The 12,508-nt window shown below is 37.9% G+C and overlaps 1 protein-coding gene across 4 annotated transcripts in view; it reads right to left on the reverse strand.

The window, feature by feature from the left end:
• evla (Enah/Vasp-like a) overlaps positions 1-12,508 on the reverse strand; it is an 88,953-nt gene that overhangs the window by 46,618 nt on the left and 29,827 nt on the right. Inside the window, exon 1 of one of the 4 annotated variants that reach the window (XM_061968356.1) lies at positions 9,811-10,180. The exons of the other annotated variants lie outside the window; for them this stretch is intronic. Within the exon in view, the coding sequence (XP_061824340.1) occupies positions 9,811-9,899 (89 nt within the window). The 5' untranslated portion in view covers positions 9,900-10,180. Of the gene's footprint in view, positions 1-9,810; positions 10,181-12,508 lie in introns of those variants that run through there. 4 annotated transcript variants of the gene reach the window in all.

The raw sequence follows: 12,508 nt of genomic DNA on the forward strand, positions 1-12,508 counted from the left end.
GTCTTGGCTCACACCGTCCCTTATGCCACCGAAGATGATCAAGAGAAGAATATCGACCCTAGCTTCCCTGGCCTGTTGACATCAACTCCAAAACTGGACAGATCAGCTTTCAGGAAAAGAGCGCGGATGATGGTATGTCTACAGAATATATTAATTGATGAAAATTGGGCTGTCTGCACTCTCTAAGTGCATGTTGTTGCCAAATGTATTTCATATGCTGTAAACCTAGTTCATAGTTGTTAGTTTCCTTTAATGCCAGACAAACACATACCAATCGTTGGTTAGAAGGCGATCGCCGAATTCGTCCTCCCGTGTCGCTGGCTGTCGTGTCGTTTTCGTCGGTTTCGCTTGCATACGGTTCAAACCGATATGGCTCAATAGCTTCAGTTTCTTCTTCAATTTCGTTTTTGCTACCTGCCTCCAGACTACAACCATCCGTTTCAATACATTCGTAATCTGTTGAATCGCTTAAGCCGCTGAAATCCGAGTCTGAATCCGAGCTAATGTCGCTATAGCTTGCTGTTCTTTCCGCCATGTTTGTTTGTGTTGGCTTCACTATGTGACGTCACAGGAAAAGGGACGGGTGTATATAACGATGGTTAAAATCAGGCACTTTTAAGCTTTTTTTAGGGATATTGCGTGATGGGTAACATTTTGAAAAAAACTTAGAAAAATATAATAAGCCACTGGGAACTGATTTTTAATGGTTTTAACCATTCTGAAATTGTGATAATGTTCCCCTTTAACACCTTCCTCCATGAAGAAACAACATACACCAAGTCATCAATCTATAGTCGACAGTGTCGAGTCGACAGACAAAGTTGTCTTCAACAGTAAGTGAACTTGCGTGCCGTCACATCAACCGGAAGTGAAAAGAACAGATCACCCAATCTGCATTTATTAAACTGGAGTTTATATCAATCACTTTGTGCAAAAACAGAACAGCATTTATTTTTAATGTGAATACTGTAGTTCAGTGGTTTAGACAGTAATGTGTTTATACTAGTTTAGAGTAGGGTATGATGTTTCATAATGGGAAAATAGGTTAATGTCGCTTGTTTTCATTTTAGCATTTAAACTGGCTTGCAAGCTAATGCCTGTCCTATAAATTTATGAAAGTGCAGTTATCAATCACGTTTTTTTGATCATTTTAATTTAATTTTGAGTTTTACAGCAGTGATCATTATTGTAGTTTATGTGCATGTAGTACAAATGCCCGCTGAGACATATGCAAAAGAGTGACTGCTCTCGTAACCCACAGCAACGCATGCATATGGCGGTTATCAGCGCTGGAAAAGATACCGAATTCATCTTCATTTATTGTTCGTTTAGTTGACTAATCGAATATCAGTCTAGGCCTCGGAATCAGTTCGGACACCATTTCAAAAGTACCGTTTGGGCACCAGTATCGGATAATATGTAAACGACACCAAACCCTAATTACAATTCACTGCACATTCCTTTGATGCTCATAACAAATTGCCCTTTGTTTGCCGTGCTTCAAAAACGGAAACATACGCAAGATTGATAAAAACATAGATTTTTTTGCAAAACAGAACAGACAACTAGAGTATGTTAGCCCAATATGCCTACCCCAAGTAATATGTACAGAAATCTGAGATATAACCAATAATAATAATCTCAACAATATGTAAACAGAACTACAAAATGTCATGTTTTCAAACAACTAACAAGAAGGATTGATATAGCCTCTGATTCACAATTTTAATTCTCACAGTTTAAACCGAGGTTCAGCTAAAAGAGAAAACAGGGAATATTTCAAAGTGTGTAGTGCACTCAGTATACCCACATTACTGTACAGTACAGTAGGAAAAGGATCCATATGACCCTGTTCCTGGATGGATTGTGTGTCATTTTGCAATGCAGTTTGCTGAAAATGATAGCAAACGCCACTCTAGATAGCAACTGACACTGTGGTCAAAGTTGGAATAGCCACAAAACACATTTTAAGATATTTAACACTCTACTGCCATTTGGCGGTTAAAGATGATAGTGCACCCCCACAATTTGTCACGTTTCATGTGTCAGGTAAACTGTGACGAATGGGCCGTATGAATTCCTTTCCTCCTGTATGTATACATTAAGAGTGCTAAAGTATCTGAAACTGTAAAAAGAAGGAATTCAGATTTAGGAAAAGAGATGCAAAAGCAAAAGAGGAAGTGAAATGTCCTGATTCAATCAGAGCTGGAGTGACGGGCGAACAGGGAGCTAACAACGAATTCATCTGGCGATGTTCATTAAAATTAATTATATTTAAAAAATCATAACCTCTGGTAGAATAAACAACCAGCTGGGGGCAACGACAGCATCCAGGGAGACTTCCTGTGCGGCGCGGGAGGTAATTACGCAGTTAAATGCATCCTTGGCTGCTACTGAAGCTAATAGACACAAAAGAGGAGAGTGAGTGAGACATAAATAATGTCATTGGCAATATGATGCTTTGCTTATTGAAAAAATATATATACGCGGGACAGTATTATGTTGTGTGTTTTATATGTGCATGTTTTTCAAAAGCCACTGCATATTGATTCAGTCAAGCGTCACCATGAGGATTAGAGCTTCCAGGGTTAGCTGGGCTTTTAGGGGGCCACCGCCTATGTGTGGCATGGGTGGCGGAGTGTACAGTTACAGTATGGATGCCCATCTCTGTGCATGTGTGTGTGTAAAATGGTGGGGTCCATCCGACACAAGGGAGGAGGTCTGTCTGACAGGCAGGAATTAGAGACAGGGCCCAGCAGGCCGATCATTACCTCACTGCAGTCTTAAATCTAAATTAACCAGGACTTAACTTGCATACAAGACCCTTTAATCTGCTCAACAGGGAAAGTAGTGCTCCAGGACGCCTGCTGGAGCTAAAAACAGCACAAGCCAACATTATTTCTCGGAACGCGCGAAAGCCTTTGCGAGACAACAAAGTGTTTTCCTGTTTGGAAGAAATGGCGAGTAATGTGGTGCAGATGGCAGCTGTAGCATTGTGTTCAGTGAAAACCAGGGATGTTCTGATTTGGGACTTATGCTACTGATTCTGATACCGATCATCCATGAGTGAGATCAACCAATACCAATACCAATCACATGTATTAACACTCCATTTTTCAATGTATTTATGGTGAGTGCGATTAACAGTTTAACAATATCAACACAATGTTTATATTTAATTATTCTCTTTCATTACATACATTTTTTGAGCAACAACAAAGTCAGAAGTACCAATATCCATCCATCCATTTTCTAAGAAGTACACAATAACTAAACCAAATTAAAAAAAACTACTATCTATTAGTCATTGAAATACTATTTTCCCGTAAAGTCCTCCTGTGTCAAAATAATTACTGTGAATTTTGGACTGTAGGCCGCTACTTTATTCCTATGCTTTGAACCCTAAGGCTTATAAAACGGCGCAGCTAATTAGTAGATGTTATCTTCACTGACAACCATAATGCAAATAGTTTTCATAAAACACATGCAAAGACACTGAAATGGTGTGTTATTGTTTGTGCTATGGCGCCATCTTTTGGACGAGTTCGCTTACTGTAGTTGCTGCCGGGTGAATGTCTACAGTCATTTCCTTCCGTTTAGAGATTTAAACTGGAAGTGCAAGTGCCCTTTCATCTTCTAGTTAACCATAGCGTTTGTGCTCGAAAGTATTCTTCATTCATCACTACAAGCAATGTTTGTAAGTTGTACAATATAACTAAAACACTTCTCACTTACTAAACCATCCCATGTGTGATTTCTGTAGGAGTGTTTTCATGCATCTGTGTACATGCTATCGAAATGTAATCAAGCAAGTGTCGTTAGCTTTAGCTAATATGCTAATACGTTTGCGAGTGCCTTTGTTAGTATTATTAACTTACAATGACATCCTTTTTGTATTAATACATTTTCGTAAATTCACTCAAAAAAATTCACTGTGGAGTTTTTAAGTATGTTTTGGAGAGCTACCTTATGCACCTCAGGTGTCAATGATGATGACTTCTGTTTTGTTTGATCGGCCGTTTGCCTGCCGTGTTACAGGCACTGTTTGAAAACAATTAAGTTATGTAAATAAACATTTAAAAAATATTTCTGTGTAAATAACTCATTTCACAACGTATGTATTTGCAGTGTGGCTAATAAATGGAAAAATATGTTTTCTTCTCAAATTTGGTGGGTGCGACTTATCTACCAGTGTGCTGTACATTCCGGAAAATACGGTATTCCCTAAATTTGTCAACATTAACAAAAAAAAAACAAAACATGGATTTCAAGAAAGTAAAACTATCTACCTATTTACTCTAGTATCGATATATGATATTACCCTTGGTGTCAACACCACCAATTTATGGATCGATCCACCCTCCTGATGTATCGTGCACTTCTGGCTTCAACAATGCTGACACATCAACAGTTAATAGCTGTTATATTATCATATGCTCTCTCTCGACCAGGAGTCGGCAACCTAGAGCCTCATGCGCCTCTTTGGCGCCGTCCTCGTAGCTCCCTGGAGCTTTTTCAAAAATGTATGACAATGGAAAAAGATGGGGAAAATGTTTTGTTTTTTGTTTTAATATGGTTTCTGTAGGAGAACAAACATGACACAAATGAATTGTTAATTGTAATTGTTAGAAAGCCTACTGTTTAATATGTTTGTGTTTATGCTCGGGATCTTTCTGTGTGGAGTTTGCATGTTCTCCCTGTGACTGCGTGGGTTCCCTCCGGGTACTCCGGCTTCCTCCCACCTCCAAAAACATGCACCTGGGGATAGGTTGATTGGCAACACTAAATTGGCCCTAGTGTGTGAATGTGAGTGTGAATGTTGTCTGTCTATCTGTGTTGGCCCTGTGACAAGGTGGCGTCTTGTCCAGGGTGTACCCCGCCTTCCGCCCAAATGCAGCTGAGATAGGCTCCAGCACCCCCCGCAACCCCAAAAGGGACAAGCGGTAGAAAATGGATGGATGGATGATTAGAGTATTTGGCGAGCACCGTTTTGTCCTACAATTTTTGGCGCTCCTTGAACTGACCATAGTTGTGTAGACTCTAATGCAACAGTTTGTTTACATGTATAACTTTCTCCAACTCTGCCACAGAAAGACGTGTTTTAAGCCACTCCTTCTTTGTCTCATTTTGTCCACCAAATGTTTTATGCTATGCGTGAATGCACAAAGGTGAGCTTTGTTGATGTTATTGACTTGTGTGGAGGGCTAATCAGGCATATTTGCTCAGTGCATGACTGCAAGCTAATCAATGCTAACATGCTATTTAGGCTCACTGTATGTGCATATTGCATCATTATGCCTTGTTTGTAGGTATATTTGAGTCAATGTATTTTCCTTTCCTTATGTCCTCTGTGTATTTAATGTATATTTGCATGTCTCATTAAAAATGATCTGTATGTAATATTGGCTGCATTTCTGATAGTTGTTTGTGTGCCATGTTGTTCCAGATCACAGCAAACCTTACCCATCTTGCCAAAGATTGTAATGATTCCATTAGAAAAGACAGCCTGCCGTTTCCTTTAACTTGGACACACACATCTATACATTTAGCCATTCTTGGCAAGTAATTTCCAGGTGTTATCTCAACCTCTGATAAACAATTATTATTCTATGTGTTAATTTACTGTTAATAGCTGGTTACTTTCTGTTGTAACATGGTTCTATACACACTTCTGTTAAGGGGGAACTGCACTGCCTATCGTTCACAATCAATATGAGAGACAAGAACAAACATATTTTTTCTTTTTCTTTTTAAGATTTTAAAGAAGATAAAAAAACGATTTAAATATGTGGCTATTGCTAATCCCATTGTAGCCCTCAAAGCCCTCTAAAAACACTTCAAAGCCCTCCATCAACCTGTTATCTACACACTACAAGTATAAATAATATGTAGTAACAGACACATTCAAAATAATATGTAATATATTCAATATTTACATGTTTTTGTCATTTTATACATTACATTACATTCTTTCCTCAGCCCATTTACTTCTGTTTCTGTAGCGGCGCACTGCCGACTTCTGGCAACAAATGTGTGTTCTAATCATATCAGACTTGGTAACCGACAACAAAAACGACTATTGGACACATGAGGATGCACAACTTTATCTTTTTGAAGCTGGATGTACGGAGGATGAACTACTGCTTCTACAAGCGAACACAAGTAGAGGCTGAAACATTGGGAGCAGACGGAAGCCAAGAGAGTGAGATGGGCATTACTTGACGCTGTAAATGTGGAACTTTGGAGTCAAGCTATTTCTATATGAATGGATTGCTTACCCAAACTAAACCGAAAAAATGTCCCCGACCAGCTAGACCAAACGCACAACTGTCCATCGAGTGAGTCACTGTAATATTCATCATTATACATGCAGCACACCAAGCTTGTTATGACAACTACACACACTGTCGAGCTAGCTGTGTACAAACCCCGTTTCCATATGAGTTGGGAAATTGTGTTAGATGTAAATATAAACGGAATACAATGATTTGGAAATCCTTTTCAACCCATATTCAATTCAATGCACTACAAAGACAAGATAGTTGATGTTCAAACTCATAAACTTAATTTTTTTTTTGCAAATAATAATTAACTTAGAATTTCATGGCTGCAACACGTGCCAAAGTAGTTGGGAAAGGGCATGTTCACCACTGTGTTACATGGCCTTTCCTTTTAACAACACTCAGTAAACGTTTGGGAACTGAAGAGACACATTTTTAAGCTTCTCAGGTGGAATTATTTCCCATTCTTGCTTGATGTACAGCTTACGTTGTTCAACAGTCCGGGGGTCTCCGTTGTGGTATTTTAGGCTTAATAATGCGCCACACATTTTCAATAGGAGACAGGTCTGGACTACAAGCAGGCCAGTCTAGTACCCGCACTCTTTTACTATGAAGCCACGTTGATGTAACACGTGGCTTGGCATTGTTTTGCTGAAATAAGCAGGGGCGTCCATGGTAACGTTGCTTGGATGGCAACATATGTTGCTGCAAAACCTGTACGTACCTTTCAGCATAATGGCGCCTTCACAGATGTGTAAGTTACCCATGACTTGGGCACTAATACACCCCCATACCATCACAGATGCTGGCTTTTCAACTTTGCGCCTATAACAATCCGGATGGTTCTTTTCCTCTTTGGTCCGGAGGACACGACGTCCACAGTTTCCAAAAACAATTTGAAATGTGGACTCGTCAGACCACAGAACAATTTTCCACTTTGTATCAGTCCATCTTAGATGAGCTCAGGCCCAGCGAAGCCGACGCCGTTTCTGGGTGTTGTTGATAAACGGTTTTCGCCTTGCATAGGAGAGTTTTAACTTGCACTTACAGATGTAGTGACCAACTGTAGTTACTGACAGTGGGTTTCTGAAGTGTTCCTGAGCCCATGTGGTGATATCTTTTACACACTGATGTCGCTTGTTGATGCAGTACAGCCTGAGGGATCGAACGTCACAGGCTTAGCTGCTTACGTGCAGTGATTTCTCCAGATTCTCTGAACCCTTTGATAATATTACGGACCGTAGATGGTGAAATCCCTAAATTCCTTGCAATAGCTGGTTGAGAAAGGTTTTTCTTAAACTGTTCAACAATTTGCTCACGCATTTGTTGACAAAGTGGTGACCCTCGCCCCATCCTTGTTTGTGAATGACTGAGCATTTCATGGAATCTACTTTTATACCCAATCATGGCACCCACCTGTTACCAATTTGCCTGTTCACCTCTGGGATATTCCAAATAAGTGTTTGATGGGCATTCCTCAACTTTATCAGTATTTATTGCCACCTTTCTCAACTTCTTTGTCACGTGTTGCTGGCATCAAATTCTAAAGTTAATGATTATTTGCAAAAAAAAAAAAGTTTATCAGTTTGAACATCAAATATGTTGTCTTTGTAGCATATTCAACTGAATATGGGTTGAAAAGGATTTGCAAATCATTGTATTCCGTTTATATTTACATCTAACACAATTTCCCAACTCATATGGAAACGGGGTTTGTACAAATAAAACTAGAAATGTGGGCTAATACTTTACAGACACTGCAATATGATTGTTCATGTTTTACAGTCAGTACAAATTGGTGTCCTATCCCAATGTGTTGTGCATTACAAACTCAAAAGCCATTCAGCTGTTCACACAGTAGCGAGCTTACCTCTTGCTGTAGCTAGCTTATGGTTAAAACCGTAGCGTGTCGTCGCAAGACGATGTGTTACTACGCTAGAAAAATAGTTCCTCAGTGTTTGCCTGACAATAACAATGTCGCTACAGCTTGGTTATTATACAGGTAACAGAACATAAAAGTATTGTTGGCGGTTTTTGGAGGGATTTTAAAGTGATTTAGAGGAAGAATGGATTGCTCCCATTAGATCCATTGCTAGCCACCTACAAAGAGCCGATTATTATAAATTAGAATGCAAAAAAAAAAAAAAAAAAATGTTGTCTTCTTGTCTCTCATAAAGATTGTGAACAATAGGCTAAATTTCACTAAAAAGTGCAGTTGCCCTTTAAAATGTAATAGGTACCAAGTAGCTACAGGGGCAGTATTTGTCATACCAATGGTGATACTGATACTTCAAATTTTCAAGATCACTGAATGCTTTCATTTTTGATCACAAAGCAATTTGGTAATTAAACCAAATACTAAGTACTAGTACTAATGACAGGGAAGCAAATACTTGCATAAACGTATGAATTCCACAGCCTTTTTATGGATTCCTTACCTATTATAAACATGAGCTAACATATTCTAGCATAAATACTGTCTGCTAAACAGACACTGAGGATTCCCATGCACTGGAACAACATATCTTCCACTAATGCATAATTTAAAAGTACAGTGTATATATATTGATACGGTGCAGTTAAGCATCGTATAATCTACATATACTGTCGCCAAAGCCTCCGTGACCCCCGTGATGACCAGATTGTAACCGCTGAGCTACACTGTAGTGTGTTTATCTAACGGCTGATACCTAAAGTGCAGTGTAACCCGGCAGAATGGGCTAAGCCATCGAGTCTGTTTGTGTGTGTGTGTCTATAGAGCAGTGAGTGTCTATACAGGACAGAGTGAGGCCTTAATGGCATTAATGCCGACATTAATGTTCTTATGTTCTTAACTAAATGTCCTGTTGTGTGTATCAAAGCTCAGCAGCGATGCATCGGTTTGTAACGCTTCTACATTTGCACAGTTATAAAATAACACAGTTACAATATGTGACCTACATACCGTTTTCCCTGCCGAGGCGATTTGCATATATTAAAACTCCCGATGTTGGTTCTGCATATTGTGGGGAGTATGAGTGAGGGAGAAGGTAAAACACAGACTTGACTTCCCCTTTTCAAAGGTCTGCAAAGATACAACAAAATACGGCTGCTGTAGCCAGAAGCGATGCAGTGTTTGATATGTGAGTGGATTAAACATGTATGAAGAGCCTATTAGAGATACTGTATGGTTCGGAATAAAGAAGACTCCATTACTGACAGTATCCTACAGAGAGGATGCAACTAGGATACTCTGAGACCTAATACAGTTTTGCCAGGAAATGATCTGCAGACACAAAAGCTAATCCAAAATAACCTCAATTCTTTGGCTGAACAACAGTTTGAGGATTAAGACTATACATTACTATTCTAGCTCTGATTGAATTCAACAAGAAAAGATTCACTGTGCAATTGCACACAGTCCGACAACATTTTTGGCTTCAGAATCACGAAGCATAATCTGAATGGCAACAAAGCGTCCAAACATGTCCCTTTGGCTTGGACATCAATCACCGCTCGTCAGCACGCACACAAAGTAGTTGGCACCAACCTGCCCAGGATGTGGTTATAAAAGAGCCCCGAGTCGCTGACGCTCTGAGGGAGGCCGTAACGCAGCACCCGCAGTTGCTGGATGTCCATTTTAGTCAACAGCTAAGTGACACACAGCTTTGCTTGTTTTCTACTCCATTAAAAAGTCATCAGACGCATGTTAATCCTCTGGTAGAAAGCTTCTGGTGGAAATAAAAACAATAGCATTCAGTTCCAAACACAAAAAGATTATTTGCGTGAAGCAGCAAGCGTCCATCCAGCAACAAAGAGGTGGTACAAATGAAGTCATTGACCAGCCTGATGTTGCACTGACGAACAGATGTGTGTGTGTGTGTGTGTGTGTTTCATTGAATCTCTGTTATTGTCATACTGTTAACCCAGGGGATATTACCTCATATCCATCTCAATCAGCTTTTAACCCACCGCCCCCGCTCTCATCCTCATCACAGGCATTCAAATACATTTGTTTTATTTGCTAAGGGGAACATTAACAAGCAATTTGTTATATATATATATATATATATATATATATATATATATATATATATATATATATATATATATATATATTATATATATATATATGATCCCATTGGTTTGATTTGATTCTTGCCCTGATGTGGGATGTGAGCCGAGGATGTCGTTGTGGCTTGTGCAGCCCTTTGAGACATTTGTGATTAAGGGCTATAGAAGTTAACTTTAATTTATATATATATATATATATATATATATATATATATATATATATATGTATGTATATATATATATATATATATTATATATATATATATATTATATATATATACATACATACATACATACATATATACATATATATATATATATATATATATATATATATATATATATATATATATATATATATATATGTATGTATATATATATATATATATATATATATATATATATATATATATATATATACATACATACATACATACATATATATATATATGTCTTAATAAGGTTATCCAAAAAATAGTGCTCGATACCGTAGTAGAGCGCAATATATGTATGTGTGGGAAAAAAAATCACAAGACTATTTCATCTCCACAGGCCTGTTTCATGAGGGGGGGTACCCTCAATCGTCAGGATCTCCTGACGATTGAGGGTACCCCCCCTCATGAAACAGGCCTGTAGAGATGAAATAGTCTTGTGATTTTTTTTCCCACACATACATATACATATATATATATATATATATATATATATATATATACATACATACATACATACATACATACATACATACATACATACATACATACATACATACATATATATATATATATATATATATATATATATATATATATATATATATATATATATATATATATATATATATATATATATAAATTAAAGTTAACTTCTATAGCCCTTAATCACAAATGTCTCAAAGGGCTGCACAAGCCACAACGACATCCTCGGCTCACATCCCACATCAGGGCAAGAATAAAATCAAACCAATGGGATCAACGAGAAACCTTGGAAGGGGCCACAGATGTGGGGATCCCCCCTGGGTGACCGGTGCAATGGATGCCGAGTGGACACAGTTAATAATGTGAGAGTCCAGTCCATAGTGGGGCCAGCAGGGGATACTCTTGCATGAAGACACGTCCGGGCGCAGAGACGTCACCGACTGATGCATAAGGAGTGGTCACCCCAGGTTTTATACATATACATACACACATATACATATATATATATATTTAATAACCGCCACATTTTTAAAATTTGGGGGTTTTACGTGAAAACTAATTATAGTAATTTAATGTATTGTAGCATCAAGAAGACACACTAAGGCCCAATCCCAATATACCCCCTCATTCACAACAACTACACCCTCAAATTAAGTATAACGGGGTAGAGCTTTTTAATCTTCCCTAGGAATTGGGACACCACTTGCTATGTCACTGCATAGTTTACGTTTGGGCACGTAAGTGACTTCATAGATACGTTTGCACATACATCCCACCTAGAGTTGTACCGACACCAATATTTTGGTACCAAAATGTATACCGTTATGTATTTCAATTTTTTTTTTCTATTTTTTAAAATAAAGGGGACCACAACAATGTTATTATTGACTTCATTTTAACAGAACATTTATGATTAAACTTATGATTATACATACAGTATGTTTGTTATTGCACCCAAAGGACAATTTTAAAAGATTGGAATTACAATTAAAAGGCACGTTAAACACTTGGGTTTTTCCTATTGCACTCAAACAACAGTTCACAATCCATCCATCCATCCATTTTCTACTGCTTATAAAGTTTGCCATAATCTAGAATTAGGTTAGAAAATATTAGAAAGCTTCATTGACATTTGTATTAAATACTTCATGATTTATGGTTGCCTATATTGACTTGTGCTTTAAGACATAAACAATAATTAGTAATCACTGAAAACAAGGCTAAAAATACACAGATAAGACAAGTAGCAGGTGAAACACACATTGTTAATGGTAAAACACAAATGAAAAAGTGGGAATTTGTTACGAAATTCAGTCAATTTACTTGCATTATTTTACATTACGACAAGCCAACCAGCTGTATGCGCGTCTCGTATCTACTGTATGTGTGCACGGGGGAAGCTGTTAACTATGTTACCTGCCACGCTTTAAACTCTTTATTTTATTTATTTATTTTATTTTTTTATTTTATTAAATC

Source organism: Nerophis lumbriciformis, linkage group LG08, assembly GCF_033978685.3.
Source record: "Nerophis lumbriciformis linkage group LG08, RoL_Nlum_v2.1, whole genome shotgun sequence".
NCBI lineage: Eukaryota > Metazoa > Chordata > Actinopteri > Syngnathiformes > Syngnathidae > Nerophis > Nerophis lumbriciformis.